We start from the raw sequence: 23,970 nt of genomic DNA, 5'->3' as shown, positions 1-23,970 counted from the left end.
AAATCAAGCGCAGGCAGCGGAAAGTGTGTGCGGCAAACCTGTCCCACCCTCAACGACTGTCGCGCCTGAGACAGGGACTGTGCCTCGCGTATTGGACTGTTCAGCCACCTAAGGACTCATTTTAAGAGTGGAAGCAAGTCTTGCTTCCTCGATTCCGAGGGACTGCCTTTAATGATGATCATACCGGTTAATCTGTCGTTGGGTCGTTTTGTCCTTTTAGCTTATTCAATTCGGAGCAGACTTCACACTGAAAATAATGCGTTACATGCAAGCAAATTATTTTCACAACATATTTTATTGAGTACAGAATTGAAAAAGTCTGGGACAAAACATTCCATCTGAAATAAGCACAAAAAAAAGTCCGCTGGCAGATCTGACACACACAGAACAAGATTTGGACGTAATTATCCCTGAAATGGATCAAATTAACGTGTAAAGAATTTGGATGAAAATCTTTAGAAAGAGGATGTGGACGGCTCTTAAAAGAGCTTTTGTGGTTCAATTCATTTTATTGATTCTTGTGGTCTTCAGGTATAAACCTTGCTGGCGTGTCCGGTTTTCTTGGGCAGCAGCACGGCCTGGATGTTGGGCAGGACCCCGCCCTGGGCTATGGTCACCCCACCCAGCAGCTTGTTGAGCTCCTCGTCGTTGCGGATGGCGAGCTGTAGGTGGCGGGGGATGATGCGGGTCTTCTTGTTGTCGCGGGCCGCGTTGCCGGCCAGCTCCAGGATCTCGGCGGTCAGGTACTCGAGGACGGCGGCCAGGTAGACCGGGGCTCCGGCCCCCACCCGCTCGGCGTAGTGACCTTTGCGCAGCAGGCGGTGGATGCGTCCGACCGGGAACTGCAGGCCGGCTCGGGAGGAGCGGGTCTTGGACTTGGCGCGCCCTTTGCCTCCAGTTTTACCGCGGCCCGACATCTTGTCTTTATTCTCTTCACTCTTCGAACAACTTTGATTGTTAAAACTGTTAACCCCCCCCTCCGCTCTATTTATACTCTTTGGGAGGATCAGACTGCTGTTGTTTTTGATTGGTTCACTCCGTTGCCTTTGTTTCTGATTGGTCCTAATTTCACGAGGCAACGGCAAACATTCCAAACTCTTGATTCAGCGAATAGGAATCGTCGCAGTGCACATCCCACATTAGCATATTACTGTAGACATAGAAAATAGGTGCAGGAGTAGGCCATTCGGCCCTTTGAGCCTGCACCACCATTCAATAAGATCATGGTTGATCATTCACTTCAGTACCCCTTTCCTGCTTTCTCTCCATACCCCTTGATCCCTTTAGCCATAAGGGTCACATCTAACTCCCTTTTGAATATATCTAACGAACTGACCTTTCAACAACTTTCTGTGGTAGAGAATTCCACAGGTTCACAACTCTCTTGAGTGAAGAAGTTTCTCCTCATCTCGGTCTTACCCCTTATCCTTGGACTGTGACCGAGGGCCCAGGGACAGCACGGTCTAGCCCACACGGCGATATATGTGCGCACTAGGTCCGTGCAGTAGAGCAGGTCTCCAGTCGTCTTGGTTAATCCTTGCTAGTGGACCAAAACCTAGCTCTGTCAAGCCCGTGTGGTGGCTGGTGTGCAACGGTCACCACACGTTAAAAAAATCCACACACAGGCATCTTCCACCCTTCAACATGTAGTCCGGGACCTGGAATTATAGGTTCATCATTGAAACATCTGTGAACTTTTTGACGTGGAAGCAAGTCATCCTCGGTTTAAGGGACGGCCTATGATGATCCCTGGTTCTGGACTTCCCCAACATCGAGAACATTCTTCCTGCATCTAACATGTGCAATCCCGTCAGAATTTTACATGTTTCTATGAGATCCCCTCTCATTCTTCTAAATTTCAGTGAATATAAGCCTAGTCGATCCAGTCTTTCTTTATATGTCAGTCCTGCCATCCCGGGAATTAGTCTGGTGAACTTTCGCTGCACTCCCTCAAAAGCAAGAATGTCCTTCCTCAGATTCGAGACAAAAACTGTACACAATACTCAAGGGGTGGCCTCACCAAACTGCAGTAAGTCCTCCCTGCTCCTATACTCAATTCCTCTCGCTATGAAGGCCAACATGCCATTTGCCTTCTTCACCACCTGCTGTACCTGCATGCCAACTTTCAATGACTGATGTACCATGACACCCAGGTCTCATTGCACCTCCCCTTTTCCTAATCTGTCACCATTCAGATAATATTCTGCCTTCCTGTTTTTGCCACCAAAGCAGATAACCTCACATTTATCTACATTATACTGCATCTTCCATTCATTTACCCACTCACCTAACCTGTCCAAGTCACCCTGCAGCCTCTTAGCGTCCTCCTCACAGCTCACACTGCCACCCAGCTTAGTGTCATCTGCAAACTTGGAGATATTACATTATCTTGGAGATATTACCTCTGGAACAACCATTTTTGACTATGGCCATTGACTTTGCTGCTTGGCATCAAGAACAATTTGCATTTGTTCAACCCCTTCAATGTTTTTTAAAGGGTTAAAACTTTGTTGCATGGTTTTAAGGGTGGAAGAAATGGAATTTCTCCAGTCACATATCCGCGCCATAACTTAGGCCGCCTATTTCTACCTCCGCAACATCGCCCGCCTCCGTCCTGCCTCAGCTCATCCGCTGCTGAAGCCCACATCCAAGCCTTCATTACATCAAGATTACATTATTTCAACACACTCCCGGCCGGTCCCCATGTCCTACCCTACGTAAACTTTGGGTCATCATCATTATCATCATCATAGGCAGTCCTTTGAAATCGAGGAAGACTTGCTTCCACTTTAAAAGTGAGATCTCAGGTGGCTGTACGGTCCAACACGGGAATTATGCAGCCTCTGTCACAGGTGGGACAGACAGTGGTTGAAGGAAGGGGGGGGGTGGGGGAGTCTGGTTTGCCGCACGCTAGTTCCGTTGTCTGCATTTGTTTTCTGCATGCTCGACAACGAGACTTGAGGTGCTCAGCGCCCTCCCGGATGCTCTTCCTTCACTTAGGGTGGTCTTGGGCCAAGGATTCCCAGGTACCGGTGTGGATGTTGCAATTTATCACGGAGGCGTTGAGAGAGTGTGCTTGAAATGGGAGACTTGTATCGGGCATGCAGACGATGTGGCCAGCCCAATGGAGCTGGACCAGTGTGGTCAGTGCTTGGATGGTGGGGATGTTGGCCTGAGCGAGAACACTGACGTTGGTGCGTCTGTCCTCCCAGTGCAATTGCAGGATCCTTTGGGTCATCTCAAACTCGGCAGCCCGTGTCCTAACTCGCACCAACTCCCGCACACTCATCACCCCTGTGCTCGCTGACCTACATTATTCCAGGTTAAGCTATGCCTCGATTTCAAAACTCTCATCCTTGTTTTCAAATCCCTCCATGGCCTCACCCCTCCCTATCTCTGTAATCTCCTCCAGTCCTACAACTCCTGGAGATATCTGCGCTCCTCTAATTCTGGCCCTTTGAGCATCCCTGATTATAATCGCTGAACCACTTGTGGCCGTGCCTTCAGCTGCCTGGGCCCCAAGCTCTGGAACTTCCTGCCTAAATCTCTCCGCCTCGCTACCTTTCTTTCCTCCTTTAAGATGCTCTTTAAAACATACCTCTTTGACTAAGCTTTTGGCCATCTGCCCTACTTTCTCCTTATGTGGCTCAGTGTTAAATTTTGTTATATAACGTCCCTGTGAAGCACATTGGAACTACGTTAAAGGTGCTATATAAATACAAGTTGGTTGCCGTTGTTGTCTGTGGCCCGCTGCCATTATCTGAGGGTTTGCTTGTATCTTTCTGGTTACATTTCTCTCCAACCCTCTTTATTTTCAGTCACACAGGGTGAGAAGATTGAGGGCACCTCCAACTGCTCCTGGTCCAGGGAACGACCACGGGTTCACAGGTTTAGGATGTGTAGCATCACCGGCAGGCTTCCATCCCCTCCGAAGTGTCAGTCAGTGGCTCAGTGGGTAGCACACTCGCCTCTGCATCAGAAGGTTGTGGGTTCAAGTCCCACTCCAGGGACTTGAACACATATATCTAGGCTGACTCTCCCAGGTACCGAGGGAGCACTGCATTGTCGGGGGTGCCGTCTTTCAGATGAGACGTTAAAACGAGGCCCTGTCTTCTCTCTCGTGTGGATGTAAAATATCCCTTCGAAGAAGAGCAGGGAAGTTCTTCCTGGTGTCCTGGCCAATATTCATCCCTCAATCAACATAACAAAAACAGATTATCTGGTCATTATCACATTGCTGTTTGTCGGAGCTTGCTGTGCACAATTTGGCTGCCGTGTTTCCCACATTACAACAGTGACTACGCTCCAAAAGTACTTCATTGGCCCTAAAGTGCTTTGAGACATCCGGTGGTCATGAAAGATGCTATATAAATATAAGTGTTTCTTTTTTCTTTCTGAATTCTTGCCGACAAATCGAGCTACTGATTCTGCCCAGGTGGTCTTTTACGCACCAACACACAGTTTCACTGATACTTTGTGAGTGGAGGACACCGTGTGGAATTTTTGGGTTGATTTCGCCCAACCTCACAGACTTCATCCAATTTGTTTACTTTGGATTTAAAATCAAATGGTGTGGGTGGGCCTTTCATGAAAAAAATAAAAATTATTCGTCGGTGCTCGTTATTAGCTCGGTCAGTCCCCTTGCTCTATAGCTGAACCTTCTCTGCACTACCTCCAGCCTCTGAATGTCTCGTTTATTTGGGAACCACCTTGTCATTATCAAACGTTTCTTAATTTTATAAAGACCTCTATTCCCTAGAATTCAGAAGAATGAGTGGTGATCTCATTGAAACATATAGCTTTCTTACAGGGCCTGACAGTAGATGCAGGGAGGACGTTTCCTCTGGCTAGAAAGTCTGGAACCAGGCATCTCAGTCTCAGAATAAGGGGTCGGCCATTTAGGCCTCAGATGAGAAGGAATTTCTTTACTCAGAAGGCTGTGAATTTTTGGAATTCTCTACCCCAGAGGGCTGTGGAAGCTCAGTGGTTGAGCATATTCAACTCAGAGGTCGATAGATTTTTGGATATTAAGGGAATCAAGGGATATGGAGATCGGGCAGGAAAGTGGAGTTAAGGTCGAAGTTGCAAAGAGGATGTTTCCCCTCAGTGGGGGAATCTAGAACTAAGGGGGCATAGTTTCAGAATAAGGGATCGCCCATTTAAAACGGAGGTGAGGAGGAATTTCTTTTCTCAGAGGGTTGTGAATCTTTGGAATTCTCTTCCCCAGAGAACTGTGGAGACTGGGTCATTGAATATATTTAAGGTGGAGGTGGACAGATTTTTGAGCGATAAGGGAGTCAAGGGTTATGGGGAGTGGGCAGGGCAGTGGAGATGAGGCCAAGATCAGATCAGTCATGACCTTATTAAATGGCGGAGCAGGCTCGAGGGGCCAAATGGCCGACGCCTGCTCCTAATTCTTACGTTCTTAAGTTCATTAATCCATCTGCGCCACATCTGTCGACTTCAAATAATGGAAGAAATGCTCTGAGGACTGGCTGCTCTCCACTGCTCTTGATTGAGTTTGACCACAGCCCAATCCTCACACCTTATTCCTCCTGCTTGTTTCCTTTGGAGCACACTGTCATTTTCTGGGATTCATCAGAGCTGGTGGTACCAAAGCCCAGTCTTCCAGATCTGAGTAATTTTACAGCGCAGAAGGAAGCCCTTCGTGCCTTTGTCGGTTCTCGGAAAGAGCTAATCCAATTAGTCCCTCTCCCCCCCCCCCCCGCCCTCCTGCCCTGTCACCATATCCCTGCAAATGCATCCTTTTCCTCATGTTGGAGAACGTCTAATGCAGTGCCTGAGCTCAGCAAACTGAGCAAGCCCCAATCCATTGCTCAGGTGTTGGCATGTCATTGAGGTTACAATGGAGAACCGAGGTGGATTGTACTATTTAAAAAAAAAAGAGGCAGACAAAAAGCAGGAGACTATAGATCAGTTAGCCTAACATCTGTCATTGGGAAAATGCTGGAGTCCATTATTGACATTTGGAAAAGCATAATACACTCAAGCAGAGTCAGCATGATTTTATGAAAGGGAAATCATGTATGACAAATTTGCTGAAGTTCGTTGAGGATGTAACGAGCAGGGTGGATACGGGGGAACCAGTGGATGTGGTGTATTTGGATTTCCCGAAGGCATTCGATAAGCTGCCACATAAAAGGTTACTGCACAAGCTAAAAGTTCACAGGATTGGGGATGATATATTAGCATGGATAGTGGATTGGCTAACAGAAAATAGAGAGTCGGGATAAATGGGTCATTTTCCAATTGGCAAACAGTAACTAGTGGGGTGCCGCAGGGATCAGTATGGGGCCTCAACTATTTACAATCTATATTAATGACTTGGATGAAGGGACCAAGTGTAATATAGCCAAGTTTGCTGATGATACAAAGATGCGTGGGAAAGCAAGTTGTGAGGAGGACACAACAAATCTGCAAAAGGATATGGACAGGCTAAGTGAGTGGGCAAAAATTTGGCAGATGGGAGTATAATCCCGATCGTGACACACTGCCCGATATCAGCCTGATGGAGCCGAATAGATTGGATCAGGAGAAGGTTCTCCTCGAGAACCTGTGCGAAGTCTTGCAGCAGGCCAATTTCAACGAACTGTCATCCAAAATTATCCAGTAAGCAATCTCGAAAGGAGACCCACTCTTTAAATCCCAGGTAGGTCCCGACACCTCCTCTTGAAGCTCCTCTCCTTCCTGTCTCGAACTGGATCAGCTCAAGTACAACATTAATTAGGAGCAGGAATGTTTGATGGGACAGTGTAGAGGGAGCTTTACTCTGTATCTAACCCCGTGCTGTACCTGCCCTGGGAGTGTTTGATGGGGCAGTGTAGAGGGACCATTACTCTGTATCTAACCCTGTGCTGTACCTGCCCTGGGGTGTGTGATGGGACAGTGTAGAGGGATCTTTACTCCGTATCTAACCCCCTGTATCTGCCCTGGGAGTGTTTGATGGGGCAGTGTAGAGGGAGCTTTACTCTGTATGTAACCCCATTTTGTACCTGCCCTGGGAGTGTTTGAAGGAGCTTTACTCGGTATCCAACCCAGTGCTGTACCTGCCATGGGAGTGTTTGATGGGACAGTGTAGTGGGAGTTTTACTTTGTATCTAACCCCATGCTTTAAGTTCCCTTGGAGAGTTTGATGGGACAGTGTAGAGGCAGCTTTACCCTGTATCTAACCTTATGCTCTACATGCCCTGGGAGGGTTTGGTGAGACAATGCAGAGGGAGCTTTACTCTATATCTAACCCCGTGCTGTACCTGACCTGGGAGTGTTTGATAAGAACATACAAATTAAGAGCAGGATTCGGCCATTCGGCCTCTCGAGCCTGCTCCGCCATTCAATAAGATCAAGGCTGATCTTCAAGCTCAACACTTTCCTGCCCGATCCCCATATCTCTCGATTCCTCTCGAGTCCATAAATCTATCGATCCCATCCTTGAATATCCTCAGTGACCGAGCCTCCAAAGCGCTCTGGGATAGAGAATTCCAAAGATTCTCAACCCTTTGAGTGAAGAAATTTCTCCTCTCAGTCCTAAATGCCCAACCCCTTATCCTGAGACTATGCCCCCCTAGTTCTAGGGCTTGAAATTCGTTAATGTCAGGGAAAGGGCTGTGATTAGACTAAAAATGGTGAATTAGCGCCAGGGGAAAATCGTCTAGACTTCGTTCTCCTCATTAAAATTGTTGGAGCCATGGGCCCAAGTTTCCACATGATTTGCGCCTGATTTTTAGGAGCAACTGGTGGAGATCGGACTATCTTAGAAATCGCAATTCTCCACATTTTTTTTTCTGCAGTTCTAGTCAGGTAGAACAGTTCCACATTGGAACAGAATTTTTTCTTCAAAAGGGGGCGTGTCCGGCCACTGACTCCTGATTTGAAAGTTTCCACAGTGAAAACGTACTCCAAACTAACTTAGAATGGAGCAAGTGAAGATTTTTGTAGAACTGAAAAAACCTGTTCTACACATAAAAAAATCAGGCGCAGGTTACAAATTAGGCGTCCAGAACGAGGTTGGGGGGGGCGGAGGGGGGGGGGGAAGGGAAGTCATTAAATTCGACAATAAATCCTTATTTATACTTATACAAATATTATACAAATAAATCCAACCTGAATAAAAATTTACAAGCAAAGAAAAGATTAAATAAACCATCTTCCTACCTGTGTGAAAGTGCTTTAGCCAGGAAGAATGCTGCAGCAAGCCTCACAAAACAAGGCAGCCGTTCCCGAACGCGGGAGGGAGGGAGGGAACCGACCGCTGACCGAACGCGGGAGGGAGGGAGGGAACCGACCGCTGACCGAACGCGGGGGGGGGGGGAGGGAGCCGTTCCACACGGCCGGCGGGCGGGCAGGCGGGAGGGAGGGAGACAGAAGGCTGCAGGAAGCTTCAGAAATTGAGGAGCCATTTCCCGACGGCAAAAGGGGGAGGTCGTCGGGAAACGGCTGCCTCAACTTTCTGAGGCTTCCTGCAGCCTTCTCAGTGCTGATGTGTTGATGGCAATGCGCTTTTATTAAAAAATGTTCAAAAACTAAACAGCTACAAAGAACTACAAAAATGGCCGAGTGCCAATGTTTCCTTCACACTGCGCGTGCGCGAACGCTCCAACGCGCACGCGCAGCGTTGCCGGCAGGAAAAAAAATAATTTAAATAGTACCCGCCCCCTCCCACTTATAAAATCGGCGCAAGTATAGGCTCCGCCCCCCCTGGGCGCCACGCCAAACAGACAAGGAGCTGCAGGGCTCTCCAGAATCGCGAGTTTTTTTTCAGGCGCCGTTTTAGGCGCGAAAAACGGGCGCCCAGCTCGGAGGGGCACCCGTTTTTTATCGTGTGGAAACTTGGGCCCCATAAATCTAGACAAGATTTTCATGGGATGTGGACGTCGCTGGCAAAGCTGGCATTTATTGCCCATTCCTAATTGTCCCTTGAAAAGGTGGTGGTGAGCTGTCTTCTTGAACCGCTGTATCCTATGTGGCGAAGGTGCTCGCACAGTGATGTTAAGGAGGGATTTCCAGGATTTTGACCCATCGACGATGAAGGAACGGCTGATATATTTCCAAGTCGGGATGGTGTGTGTGACTCGGAGGTGGACGTGGAGGTGGTGGTGTTCCCATGCGCCTGCTGTCTTTGTCCTTCTAGGCGGGTTTGGGAGGTCCTGCCAAAGAAGCCTTGGCGAGTTGCTGCAGTGCATCTTGTAGACGGTGCACACTGCAGCCACGGTGCGCCGGTGGTGGAGTGTTGAAGGTGGTGGATGGGGTGCCGATCAAGCGGGCTGCTTTGTCCTGGATGGTGTTGAGCTTCTTGAGTGTTGTTGGTGCTGCAACTCATCCAGGCAATTGGAGAGTGTTCCATCACACTCCTGACTTGTGATTTGTAGATGGTTTGGTGAGTCAGGAGGTGAGACACTCGCCGCAGAATATCCAGTTTCTGACCTGCTCTTGTTGCCACAATAGTTATGTGGCTGGACCGGTTAAGTTTCTGGTCAATGGTGACCCCCAGGATGTTGATGGTGGGGGATTCGGCGATGGTAATACTGTTGAATGTGAAGGGGCGGTGTTTAGACTCACGCTTGTTGGAGATGGTACTTGTGTGGCATGAATATTACTTGCCACTTATCAGCCCAAGCCTGAATGTCAACCAGATCTTGCTGCATGTGGGCATGGACCGCTCCATTATCTGAAGAGTTGCGGATGGAACTGAACTCTGTTCAGCCATCAGCGAACATCCCCACTTCTGACTGTATGATGGAGGGAAGGTCATCGATGAAGCAGCTGAAGATGGTTGGGCCTAGGACACAGCCCTGAGGAACTCCTGCAGTGATGGCCTGGGGCTGGGATGATTGACCTCCAACCACCACAACCATCTTCCTTTGTGCCAGGTATGACTCCAGCCAGTGGCGAGTTTTCCCCTAATTCCCATTCTCCTTGGTGCCACACTCGGTCAAATGCTGCCTTGATGTCAAGGGCAGTCACTCTCACCTCACCTCTGGAATTCAGCTCTTTTGTCCATGTTTGGACCAAGGCTGTAATGAGGTCTGGAGCCCAGTGGTCCTGGCGGAACCCAAACTGGGCATCGGTGAGCAGGTTATGGTGAGCAAGTGCCGCTTGTTAGCACTGTCGACGACACCTTCCTGATGATTGAGAGTAGATTGATGGGGCGGTAATTGGCCGGATTGGATTTTGGGGACAGGACATACCTGGGCAGTTTTCTACATTGTCGGGTAGATGCCAGTGTTGTAGCTGTACTGGAACAACTTGGCTAGAGGCGCGGCTAGTTCTGGAGCACAAGTCTTCAGCACGATTTATCGGGGCCCATAGCCCTTGCTGTATCCAGTGCACTCAGCCGTTTCTTGGAGTGAATCGAATTGGCTGAAGACTGTGATGGTGGGGACCTCAGGAGGAGGCCGATATGGATCATCCATTTCTGGCTGAAGATGGTTGCAAATGCTTCAGCCTTGACTGAGGGATATATCGGGCCATGAAGTTACAGATTGTGGTGGAATACAATTCTGCTGCTGATGGCCCACAGGGCCTGGACTGGAAAGCGTACAGAGGAGATTTACCAGGATGTTGCATTAGAGAGGGTGCAGAGGAGATTTACCAGGATGTTGCACTAGAGGGGATGCAGAGGAGATTTACCAGGATGTTGCCTGGACTGGAGAATTTTAGCGATGAGGAAAGATTGGATAGGCTGGGGTTGTTTTCTTTGGAACAGAGGAGGCTGAGGGGAGACTTTCTTGAGGTGTATAAAATTATGTGATTCTGGATAGAGTGGATTGGAAGGACCTGTTTCCCTTGGCAGAGGGGTCAACAGCCAGGGGGCATAGATTTAAAGTAATTGGGGGGAGGTTTAGAGGGGATTTGAAGGGAAATTCCTTCACCCAGAGGATGGTCTGGAACTCACTGCCTGAGGCAGAGACCCTCACCACATTTGGATGTGCAATTTGAAGTGGCGTAACCTACAGGGTTATGGACCGAGAGCGGGAAAGTGGGATTAGGCCAGGACGGCTTTTGGTCAGCCGGCACGGACACGATGGCCCGAAATGGCCTCCTTCCGTGCTGTAAGTTTCTATGATTCTATAATGTAGGAAAATGTGAGAAAAAAATAGAAAAGCAAATTATAATTTAAATGGAGAAAAATTGCAATTACAGAGGGAAATGGGGTCCTTGTGTATGAAACACAAAAAAGTTAGTATGCAGGTACAGCAAATAATCAGGAAGGCAAATGGAATGTTGGTCTTTATTGCAAGAGGGATAGAGTATAAAAGCAGAGTATTGGTGTGGCCACACCTGGAGTACTGTGTACAGTTTTGGTCTCCATATTTAAGGAAGGATATACTTGCATTGGAGGCTGTTCAGAGAAGGTTCACTATGTTGATTCCAGAGATAAGAGAGTTGACTTCTGAAGATAGGTTGAGTAGGTTGGGCCTATATTCATTGGAGTTCAGAAGAATGAGGGGTGATCTTATCGAAACATATGATAATGAGGGGGCTCGACAAGGTGGATGCAGAGAGGATATTTCCACTCATAGGAGAAATTAAACTAGGGGACATAGTCTCAGAATAAGGGGCCGCCCATTTAAAACAGAGATGAGGAGGAATTTCTTCTCTCAGAGGGTTGTTATTCTGTGGAATTTTCTGCCCCAGAGAGCTGTGAAGGCTGGATCATTGAATATATTTAAGGCGTAGATTTTTGAGCGATAAGGGAGTAAAGGGTTATGGGGAGCAGGCAGGGAAGTGGAGCTGAGTCCATGATCAGATCAGCCATGGTCTTATTAAATAGCGGAGAAGGCTCGAGGGGCCAAATAGCCTACTCCTGCTCCGATTTCTTATGTTCTTATGAGAACTAAGCGCCTGGGGAATGTTGAGACATGCAAAGTCGGTGTGGCTTTTGCTCCGATTCTGCACCGTAGTTCTGTGGAGCTGAAACCAGAATTTCTTATTCAGCCTTTCTGTAGAAACAAGCTGACTGCCCGCTCAGCTTTGAGAAACTACTGGCCGTTAGTTTGCATCGGTCAGAGAATTATCGCCCGGGGCTGCAATATTTCTGGCAATGTACTTTTGGTGCATGTCAAGAATGCTGAAGTGGGAGGTCCCGGATACAATGCTTCTGACTCAATCACTCCTCAGAGCAATACCGTCCATGCTCCAACAACTGCCTTTTAAAAAAAATTACTGATGATTTTCCTGGTTTCCATCGAAGATAATCTCCCCTGTTTCTTCAGTAAAATTTGTAAAGGTCATTGCTTAGGTGTCATATGTTAAGCACAGTTTGTGGGCCATGCATTTGATTGAAAATGCATTCATCATCATCATCATCCTCATCATCATCATCATCGTCATCATAGTGTTCCCTCGAACGAGGATGACTTGCTTCCATGAGTTCACAGGTGTTTCGATGAAGGACCCCATGTTCCAGTCCTGAACTCCAGTTGAGGGGGTGGAAGATGCCTGTGTGTGAATTTTTTTAATGTGTGGTGACCGTTGCACACCAGCCACCACACGGGCTTGACAGAGCTAGGTCTTTATCCAGTGGCAAGGGTTAACCAGGACGACTGGAGACCTGCTCTGCTGCACGGACCTAGTGTGGGCTGGCCCGTGCTGCCCCTGGGTCCCCGGCTCTTCTGGGCCCCGTGCCCTCATCTGTCGCACCTCCGCCACGATCTCTCGCCGCTCCTCCGCCATAAACATTCACCGCATCTCGCCACAAACACTCGCCGCTCATCCGCCCCGGGCCTTCCCACTCCTCTGTACCTGGGCCCTGCCGATGTTCCTGCCCACGCTCCAAAACGGCGACCAGAGTTTTGATGACGGCATCCAATCGCCCATCTCAAAATCGTCGCACACTTGGAGCAGCTTGCGCTGGAGGTTGAAGTGGTATACCGTTCCAGAACTTTTATAGCTCGACCTGCGGAGCTGAAAATGCATTATAAGTACCTTCACTGCCTGTTAGACCTGTAGGTGCCATTGCGATGGGTATTTTGAATGATAAAGATGTCACACTTTGTGACGTACAATAGCTGCTATTTTATACTTAGAGTACTGAGATTGAGATTGTGTAATTTGCCCATCAGGTTCTGTCACTAGCATTACCTTCTCAAGGGCAACTAGGTGGGCAATGAATGCTAACCTTGCCACAATGCCCACATCCTGAAAATGTATAAAGGATTAATAAGGCCAGTGAAGACAGTTTTGAGGCATGGGGATGTGGGACTTATCTATTAGAGTGATCTAAGATTCTAAAACCAGAAATGTTCTCGAGTAAATATAAAGTTAGAAAAAAATCTAATAACACAATCCTTCTGTTCAAATCCTCTCCATGGCATCGACCCCTCTCCATCTCTGTGATCTCTTCCAGTCCTACAACCCGCCACTATCTCTGCACTCCTCCAATTCAGGCCTCTTGCGCATCCCTGATTTTAATCATTCCACCATTGGCGGCTGTGTCTTTAGCTGCCTCGGCCCTAAGCTCTGGAATTCCCTCCTTAAACCTCTCCAAGAGTGTTAAAGGCAAATGTGGGCCCATTAAAGATGGGTGCAAGCGAGTCTATAATGGACAATAATGAAATGGAAAACTTGTTAAATTAATACTTCGTGTCAGTTTTCACAGTGGAGGAAGAGGACAAAACACCAGTGGTACTGTACAAGGGAACCTAAAGATAAGTTATGGGAAGGAAGTTAGCGGATTTAATATAAGTACTGGTAAAACAATAGTAATGCAGATAGTAATGGGAATTACGAGAGACAATTCACCAGGACCCAATTATTTCCACCCCAGAGTAGCAAAAGAAATAGGTGACGAACTTGTAAATGAATTAGTCAAAAATTTTCAAAGTTCTCCAGATTGAGGAATGGTGCCTTGGATTAGAACATTCCATACACCACACAAATGGAATGTTGGCCTTTATTGCAAGGGTGATGGAGTATAAGAGTAGGGAAGTCTTGCTACAGCTGTACAAGGCGTTGGTGAGACCACATCTAGAGTACTGTGCACAGTTTTGGTCTCCTTATTTAAGGAGGGATATACAGGGTACTTGCATTGGAGGCAGTTGAGAGAAGGTTCACTAGGTTGATTCCTGAGATGAAGGGGTTGTCTTATGAAGAAAGGTTGAGCAGGTTGGTCCTGTACCCATTGGAATTTAAAAGAATGAGAGGTGATCTTATTGGAACATATAAGATTCTAAGGGGGTTGACAGGATATGTTGACAGAGAAGATGTTTCCCCTCGTGGGAGAATCTAAAACTAAGGGGCATAGTTTCAGAATAAGGGGTCCCATTTAAAACGGAGATGAGGAGGAATTTCTTCTCTCAGAGGGTCGTGAATCTTTGGAATTCTCTACCCCAGAGAGCTGTGGAGGCTGGGTCATTGAATATATTTAAGGCAATGATAGATAGACTTTTGAATGATAAGAGAGTCAAAGGTTATGGGGAGCGAAAAGGAGTGGAGGCCAAGGTCAGATTAGCCATGATCTTTTTGAATGGCAGAGCAGGCTCGAGGGGTCAAATGACCTAGTCCTGCTCCCATTTTTTATGTTATTATTTAAGTAGGTAGAGAGGGAGAAACGAGATAAGTACAGACCATTCAATTTAAAATCAGTTGTGGGAAAGTTACTGGAATCTATCATCAGGGAGAGTAACTGAGCACTTGGAGAGTTGGCATTGATTGGTGATGGGTAAGTCATGTCTGACTAATCCAGTTGAACTTTTGTGAGGAGGCCGCGAGCATGGAGTGGATAGGGGAGTGGATATGGATATTGTTTGCATGTACTTCCAGATGGCATTTGAGAAGGTTCCACACAAGAGATTATTGGCAATAGTGAATGCACATGAAATTGAATGTAACCCTGTGAAATAGGTTGGCAATTGGTTGGGAGGTAGGAGATGGAAAGGGGGATAATGTTAACATTCTCTGATTGGCGGGATGTAACAAATGGTGTTCCCCAGGGATCTGTTCTGGGGCCTCAGCTTTTCGCCATCTATTCCTCCATCCAAGTCATATTTATTTATGACTTGGATGAAGGAATAGACACTTGTATATCCAAATTTGCAGATAACACAAAGTTAAGTTGTGCAGTTGGAAGCAGGAAGTCACAATGGAGCATTGACTGACTAAGTGAGTGGGCAAAACTGTGGCAGATGGAGTTCAATGTCATATGCGAAAGTGAGAGCTCGTCCACTTTGGATCCGAGAGAAAAAAAATGAATATTTTTTTAGTGATGAAAGACATCAGGCAGTGGAGCAGCAAAAGGTTGATGTATCCATGCACATAAATCACTAAAAGCTAGTGCACAGACATAAAAAGCAATCAAAAAAAGCTAGTGGACTGTTGGACATTATCTCAAGGTGGACTGAAATACAAAGGAGAGGAAGTTATGCTTCAGTTGTACAGAGCCTTCCTCAGGCCCAACATCTTCTCAAGGGCATCTAGGGGTTGAGCAATCAATAGTATCTTTGCCAGATGCACCGACAATCCTATGATTTTATAAAACATTTGTACAGCTGTAGTATTGTGGTCAGTTTTGGCCACTGAACGCCAGGAAAGATATTAGAGGAGGTATAACACAGATTCACCAGAATTTTATCAGGTTTTAAAGCGATAAGTTATGGTAGATGCAGATAAACTATTTGCAGAACATAAGAAATATGAACAGGAGTAGGCCATATGACCCCTCGAGCCCGCTCCGCCATTCAATAACATCATGGCTGATCTGATCTTGGTCTCAACTCCACTTCCCTGCCCGCTCCCCATAACCCTTGACTCCCTTATCATTCAAAAAACTTGTCTATCTCCTTCTTAAATATATTCAATGACCCAGCCTCCACAGCTCTCTGGGATAAAGATTTCCAAAGATTCACGACACTCTGAGAAGAAATTTCTCATCTCAGCGACCCCTTATTCTGAAACTATGCCCCCTAGTTTAGATTCTCCTACGAGTGAAAACACCCTCCCTGTAACTACCTTGTCAAGCCCCCTCAGAATCTTATGTTTCAATAAGATCACCTCTCAGTCTTCTAATCTGAGTATAGGCCCAAGCTGCTCAACCTTTCTTCATAAGTCAACCCCTTCATCTCAGGAATCAACCTCGTGAACCTTCTCTGAACTGCCTCCAATGCAAGTATATCCCTTCTTAAATATGGAGACCAAAACGGTACGCAGTACTCCAGGTGTGGCTTCACCAACAGTTGTAGGACTTCGCTACTTTTATACTCTATCCCCCTTGCAATAAAATTCCATTTGCCTTCCTATTGCAAGGAGGAGCTCAACCAGGAGCGGGAGGATTGAGGCCCAGATAAAAGGGCGTGGAGAGTCGGGAGAAGCCAGCTGCTGCAGGGACAAACAAGTAAAAAAATCGAAATCAAAGTGTGACGTCACAGCCAAGCTGGTAAGTGATTGACTGGTGGATTGGTGAGTATTTTCTTTTCCGTAGGAAACCTTTGGCATTGTTGTAAGTAGGAACTGCAAGTAAATATATGTGATCTTTATTATTTAAGGAGAGCCAGTTAATTACCTCGGCTGTTTGCTGAGTAGCGGCTGGGTGTGTTGTGCTAAGGTTTAGAGTTTAGTTCTACTCGATAGTTACGAGTGAAACTGGAGGGATGGCAGGGCAGCTCAGTCCCGTGGATTGCACATCCTGTGGCATGTGGGAAGTCCCTAGGTGCTTCACGTGTGCAGGAGGTGTCTCCAGCTGCACCAACTCGAGCTCCGTGTTCTGAAGCTTGAGTGGCAGCTGGGGTCACTGCGATGCATCCACGAGACTGAGAGTAACGTGGATAGCACATTTCTACAGGTGGTCACCCTGCAGTTTAGGGTTTGGGTAACCCCTGGACAAAAGAGGAGGACTAGGCAGATAGCGCAGAAGTCCCCTGAGTCCATCTCGCTCTCCAACCAGTACTCTGTTCTGAGTACCGGTGAGGACGATGGTGGCTCTGGGGAGTGCAGCCAGAGCCAAGTCCACGGCACCACGGGTGGCTCAGATGTACAGAGGGGGTGAGGAAAAAGAATGGAAGAGCTATAGTGGTAGGGGATTCACTAGTCAGGGGAGCAGACAGGCGTTTCTGTGGCCACAGATATGACTCCAGGATGGTATGTTGCCTCCCTGGTGCCAGGGTCAAGGATGTAACTGAGCGGCTGCAGAGCATTCTGGGAGGAGAGGGTGAACAGCCAGAGGTCGTGGTCCACATCGGTACCAATGACATAGGTAGGAAGAGGGATGAGGTCCTGCAGGCAGAGTTTAGGGAGCTAAGAGAGAGATTAAAAAGCAGGACCTCAAAGGTAGCAATCTTCGGATTACTCCCAGTGCCACGAGCTAGTGAGTACAGAAATAGGAGGATAGAGCAGATGAATACCTGGCTGGAGAGATGGTGTAGGTAGGAGGGCTTTAGATCCCTGAGACATTGGGACCGTTTGTGGGGGAGGTGGGCCCTGAACAAGCCGGACGGGTTGCACCTCAACAGAGCCGGGACCAATATCCCCGTGGGGGGAGGGTTGCTAGTGCTGTTGGGGAGGGTTTAAACTAGCTTGGCAGGGGAATGGGAACCTGAAAATAGATTCAGTAGGGAGGGGAGTAAAGCTGGAATTAGAAAGCAAAAATAAAGAAAGTGAGTTTGAAGGAGAGAGGAAACAAGCAGCAAAAAAAAAGTTAAAAAACAAACTTAAAGGCACTTTGTCTAAATGCACGTAGCATTTGTAACAAAATAAATGAGTTGACGGCACAAATAGACACAAATGGGTATGATCTGATAGCCATTACAGAGACGTGGTTGCAAGGTGACCAGGACTGGGAATTAAATATTCTGGAGTACTTGACAATCCGGTAGGACAGACAGAAAGGAAAAGGAGGTGGGGTAGCTCTATTGATAAAGGATGGAATTACTGCAATAGTGGGAAATGATATTGGCTCAATTGATAAGGATGTTGAAATGGTTTGGGTGGAGATAAGGAATAATAAAGGGAAAAAGTCACTAGTGGGCATAGTCGATAGGCTCCCTAACAGTAGCGACTCTGTTGGTCGGAGCATAAACCAGGGGGCTTGTAAAAAGGGAACAGCAATAATTGAAAGCAAAAATAAAGAAAGTGAGTTTGCAGGAGAGAGGAAACAAGCAGCAAAAAAAAAGTAAAAAAACAAACTTAAAGGCACTTTGTCTAAATGCATGTAGCATTTGTAACAAAATAAATGAGTTGACGGCACAAATAGACACAAATGGGTGATTGAGAACTGGTTGTCAGACAGGAAGCAAAGAGTAGGAGTAAATGGGGACTTTTCAGAATGGCAGGCAGTGACTAGTGGGGTACCGCAAGGTTCTGTGCTGGGGCTCCAGCTGTTTACATTGTACATTAATGATTTAGACGAGGGGATTAAATGTAGTATCTCCAAATTTGCGGATGACACTAAGTTGGGTGGCAGTGTGAGCTGCGAGGAGGATGCTATGAGGCTGCAGAGCGACTTGGATAGGTTAGGTGAGTGGGCAAATGCATGGCAGATGAAGTATAATGTGGATAAATGTGAGGTTATCCACTTTGGTGGTAAAAACAGAGAGACAGATTATTATCTGAATGGTGATAGATTAGGAAAAGGGGAGGTGCAACGAGACCTTGAAGTCATTGAAGGTTGGCATGCAGGTACAGCAGGCGGTTAAGAAAGCAAATGGCATGATGGCCTTCATAGCGAGGGGGATTTGAGTACAGGGGCAGGGAGGTGTTGCTACAGTTGTACAGGGCCTTGGAGAGGCCACACCTGGAGTATTGTGTACAGTTTTGGTCTCCTAACCTGAGGAAGGACATTCTTGCTATTGAGGGAGTGCAGCGAAGGTTCACCAGACTGATTCCCAGGATGACGGGACTGACCTATCAAGAAAGACTGGATCAACTGGGCTTGTATTCATTGGAGTTCAGAAGAATGAGAGGGGACCTCATAGAAACGTTTAAAATTCTGATGGGTTTAGACAGGTTAGATGCAGGAAGAATGTTCCCAATGTTGGGGAAGTCCAGAACCAGGGGACACAGTCTAAGGATAAGGGGTAAGCCATTTAGGACCGAGATGAGGAGAAACTTCTTCACCCAGAGAGTGGTGAACCTGTGGAATTCTCTACCACAGAAAGTTGTTGAGGCCAATTCACTAAATATATTCAAAAGGAAGTTAGATGAAGTCCTTACTACTAGGGGGATCAAGGGGTATGGCGAGAAAGCAGGAATGGGGTACTGAAGTTGCATGTTCAGCCATAAACTCATTGAATGGCGGTGCAGGCTCAAAGGGCCGAATGGCCTAGTCCTGCACCTATTTTCTATGTTTCTATGTTTCTAATCATGGGTGATTTTAACCTCCATATTGATTGGACAAATCAAATTGGTCAGGGTAGCCTTGAGGAAGAGTTCATAGAGTGCATAAGGGCTGGGTTCCTTGAGCAGTATGTCACGGAACCAACCAGGGGACAGGCTATCTTAGATATGGTGCTGTGTAATGAGACAGGATTAATAAACAATCTCCCAGTAAAGGATCCCCTTGGAATGAGTGATCATAGCATGGTTGAATTTCACATTCAGATGGAGGGTGAGAAAGTTGGATCTCTAACCAGCATACTAAGCTTAAATTATTGTGTTCCTAACACAGATGAGGCTGCATACAGGGAGGTTAAGTAACAGTGACCTCAGTCTTTAATAAGACACTTCAGAGTGAGGAACAGGCCTTAGGGGCCGGCTTATATACAGTGCTCCCAAGGGATGCTGGGATGAGCTCCCTGGTGGCGAAACATGGGAGTGCATGCTTTACAGATACACAACATCACTCCCCCCCTCAAAGTCAAAGTGAAAACTATTTACAAGGTGAGGCGGTCGGGAGCCTTTCTTTCCCTGGTGGACCGCCTCGGTACAAATGTCTGTTCTGGTGTGTTGGCTGTGCCCTCGCTGGGCTGGCGTGTTGTTGGCCCTGCAGGGCTGCTAGGTAATCCTGGCCTTGCTGGGCTGTTGGGCGTGATGGGTTCGATTTCCTGGTCCGGGGTGGTGTCGTTGATCCTTTGAGTGTGTATCATAGGCTCGAAAAAGGTGGTGTCTACTGTGGGTTGTTCTGGGCAGTCTGTGAACCGCAGCCTCGTTTGGTCCAGGTGCTTTCTGCAAATTTGTCCATTGTCTAGTTTGACTACAAACACCCTATTCCCTTCTTTATCTATCACCGTGCTCGCAATCCACTTGGGACCATTTCCATAGTTTAGCACATACACAGGGTCATTCAGATCAATTTCCCGTGACAGTGGCGCGACCATCGTTTACATTTTGTTGCTGCCACCTGCTCTCTACCTGATCACACAGATTGGGGTGAACCAGCGAGAGTCTGGTTTTAAGTGTCCTTTTCATGAGTAGCTCAGCTGGGTGCACCCCTGTGAGCGAGTGGGGTCTCGAGCGGAGCTGAGCAGTACTCGGGACAGGTGGGTTTGGAGTGAGCCTTCTGTGACTCGTTTAAGGCTCTGTTTAATGGTTTGTACTGCCCGCTCTGCCTGCCCATTGGAGGCTGGTTTAAACGGGGCTGAGGTGACATGTTTGATCCCATTGCGGGTCATGAATTCTTTAAATTCGGCACTGGTGAAACATGGCCCATTGTCACTGACCATTATGTCAGGCAGACCGTGGGTGGCAAACATGGCCCTCAGGCTTTCAATGGTGGCGGTGGCAGTGCTTCCCGACATTATTTCACATTCAATCCATTTTGAAAAAGCATGCACCACCACCAGGAACATTTTACCGAGAAACGGGCCCGCATAGTCGACATAGATCCTCGACCATGGTCTGGAGGGCGCGTTGCTCAACTGAGCACACACGCTGCATTGCCGTACACAGGACTCTAAGTCAGAGTCGATACCGGGCCACCACACGTGGGATCTGGCTATCGCTTTCATCATTACTATCCCGGGTGTGTGCTGTGGATATCCGAGATGAACATCTCCCTGCCCTGTTTTGGTAGCATTACGCGGTTACCCCACAACAGGCAGTCTGCCTGAATGGACAGCTCGTCCTTTCGCCGCTGGAACAGCTTGATTAGCTCTTGCATTTCAATGGGGATGCTGGCCCAGCTCCCATGCAGTACTCAGTTTTTTACTAGAGACAGCAGAGGATCTTAGCTGGTCCAAGTCCTAATCTGGCGGGCCGTGACAGGTGATTTATCATTTTCAAACGCTTCCATGACCATCAACAAGTCTGCGGGCTGCGCCACCATCAACAAGTTTGCAGGCTGCGCCATTTCCACCCCCGTGGTGGGCAATGGTAGCCGACTAAGAGCATCCGCACAGTTCTCGGTGCCTGGCCTGTGGCGGATGGTACAGTTATACGCTGATAGCGCGAGTGCCCACCTTTGTATGCGGGCTGAGGCATTAGTATTTATCCCTTGTTTTTAGCGAACAGGGATATGAGGGGCTTGTGATCGGTTCCCAGCTCAAATTTGAGGTCAAACAGGTACTGATGCATTTTCTTTACCCCGAACACACACACGCTAATGCCTCTTCTCAATCATGCTGTAGGCCCTCTCGGCCTTAGACAAGCTCCTGGAAGCATAGGCGACAGGTTGCAACTTCCCCGCAATGTTAGCTTGTTGTAATACACACCCGACTCCGTATGACGATGCGTCACATGCTAGCACAAGTCTTTTACACGGGTTATACAATACAAGCAGCCTGTTGGAGCATAAAATGTTTCTGGCTTTCTTAAAAGCAATTACATGTTTTTTTTCCCCATACCCAGTTCTCACCTTTGCGCAATAACACATGTAGGGGCTTTAAGTGAGTGTTTAACCCCAGCAGGAAGTTACCAAAATAGTTGAGGAGTCCCAGGAATGACCGCAGCTACATGACGTTCTGTGGCCTGGGTGCGTTCCTGATAGCCTCTGTCTTGGCGTCTGTGGGCCGAATGCCATCCGCCGCGATCTTTCTCCCCAAAAACTCCACCTCTGTTGCCATGAAGACACATTTTGACCTCTTTAGCCGCAGCCCTACCTGATCCAGTCGCTGGAGGACCTCCCCCAGGTTTTGTAGGTGCTCGGTGGTGTTCCAACCCGTGACCAATATGTCGTCCTGAAAGACCACCGTGTGTGGCACCGACTTGAGTAGGCTCTCCATGTTTCTCTGGAAGATCGCTGCAACCGACCGAATTCCAAACGGGCATCTGTTGTAGATGAACAGTCCCTTGTGCGTGTTGATGCAGGTGAGGCCATTCGAAGACTCCTCCAGCCCCTGCATCATGTAGGCCAAAGTCAGGTCGAGCTTGGTGAACGTCTTGCCTCCTGCCAGCGTCGCAAATAGGTCGTCTGCGCTAAGTAGCGGGTACTGGTCCCTTAGTGAGAAACGATTAATAGTTACTTTATAATTGCTGCAAATCCTGACCGTGCCATCACTTTTGACTACTGGAACAATCGGGCTGGTCCACTCGCTGAATTCCACTGGGGAGACGATGCCCTCACATTGCAGCCTGTCCAGCTCGATTTCCACTCTCCCCCTCATCATGTGAACTACCGCTCACGCCTTGTGGTGAATGGGTCGTGGCTCTGGGATCAAGTGGATCCGCACCTTCGCCCCGGAAAAGTTTCCAATGCCTGGTTCAAAAAGGGAAGGAAATTTGTTAAGAACCGAGGTACATGATGCCTCATCGACATGTGATAGCGCTTGGATGTCCTCCCAGTTCCAGCGGATTTTGCCCAGCCAGCTCCTTCCAAGCAGTGTGGGGCCATCGCCCGGGACAATCCAGAGTGGCAGTTCGTGCACCGTGCCCTCGTAGGTGACTTTGACCATGGCGCTGCCCAGGACAGTGATAAGCTCTTTGGTGTACGTTCTCAGTTTTGTGTGGATGGGGCTCAGGGCTGGTCTGAATATCAAACATCTTTTTACTCATGATGGATTGGCTAGCGCCAGTGTTCAGTTCCATGACTCCTGGTAAGCCATTCAATTTTACGTTTAGCATTATAGGTGGACATTTCGTCAAAAATGTGTGCACCCCATGTACTTCAGCATCTGCCTCCTCTCTCTGAGGCTCAAAATTGCTTTGATCCACCATGGACCGATCTTCCTCTGCCACGTGGTGGTTAGCAGGTTTTGCAGCTTGCAGCTTGTTGGAGGTGCCCCATTGTTCCGCAGCTTTTGCAAACATACCCTTTGAAGCAGCATGAATAGGCTGAATGGAAGCCTTAACAATGCCAACAAGGTGTGAATTGCCTTGCATTCATCCTTTGTTGGGGACTCTGAGTCATCTGGGTCACCTGTGGACTGCTGGCAGTTGCAGACTCGTGGTTTCTGCCCTGTACATTTCTGCTCGCAAACACTTCCAGTTAATTTATGAACATTGCTAGCACTTGTGTGCTGAGAGATTTGTTCGGTGTTATCACTGGTGAACATAAATGCCTGTGCTATTGCAATGGCCTTACTGAGGGTCGGTGTCTCTACAGTCAGAAGTTTTCGCAGCCAAGGTGGTAAGTGATTGGCTGGTGATTGGTGAGTAGTTTTTCTTTTTTCTCTTCGATATCAGTGAATCACTTTTAACATTGTTGTTGCCAAAATAAGTTAATCCAGGGGTTAAGTCATGGCAGGAGAGCTCAGACACGTGTTATGCTTCTCCTGTACCATGTGGGAAATCAGGGATGCCTCCGGTGTCCCTGACGTTTACGTGTGCGGGAAGTATATCCGCCTCCAGCTCCTGATGGACCGCATTGCGGAACTGGAGCTGCGGGTGGATTCACTCTGGAGCATCCACGATGCTGAGAATGATGTGAATAGCATGTTTAGTGAGTTGGTCTTACCGCAGGTAAAGGGGCCACAGCCAGATAGGGAATGGAAGACCAGCAGGGAGAGCAGTGCAAGGAAGGTAGTGCAGGGGTCCCCTGCGGTCATCCCCCTGCAAAACAGATACACCGCTTTGGGTACTGTTGAGGGGGATGACTCATCAGGGGAGAGCAGCAGCAGCCAGGTTCATGGCACCGTGGTGGGCTCTGCT

At 47.8% G+C, this 23,970-nt stretch overlaps 1 protein-coding gene across 1 annotated transcript in view; it reads right to left on the bottom strand.

The window, feature by feature from the left end:
• Window positions 1–276: 276 nt before the first annotated feature.
• Window positions 277–23,970, bottom strand: part of LOC139229739 (histone H2AX-like) — a 39,977-nt gene continuing 16,283 nt past the window's right edge. The window contains exon 3 of the mRNA XM_070861285.1: window positions 277–931. Coding sequence (XP_070717386.1) covers window positions 528–931 — 404 coding nt within the window. The 3' untranslated portion in view covers window positions 277–527. The remainder of the gene's footprint in view (window positions 932–23,970) is intronic.

Source organism: Pristiophorus japonicus, chromosome 19 (genome assembly GCF_044704955.1).
Source record: "Pristiophorus japonicus isolate sPriJap1 chromosome 19, sPriJap1.hap1, whole genome shotgun sequence".
Lineage (NCBI taxonomy): Eukaryota > Metazoa > Chordata > Chondrichthyes > Pristiophoridae > Pristiophorus > Pristiophorus japonicus.
This window is presented reverse-complemented; position numbering and strand designations above follow the sequence as displayed.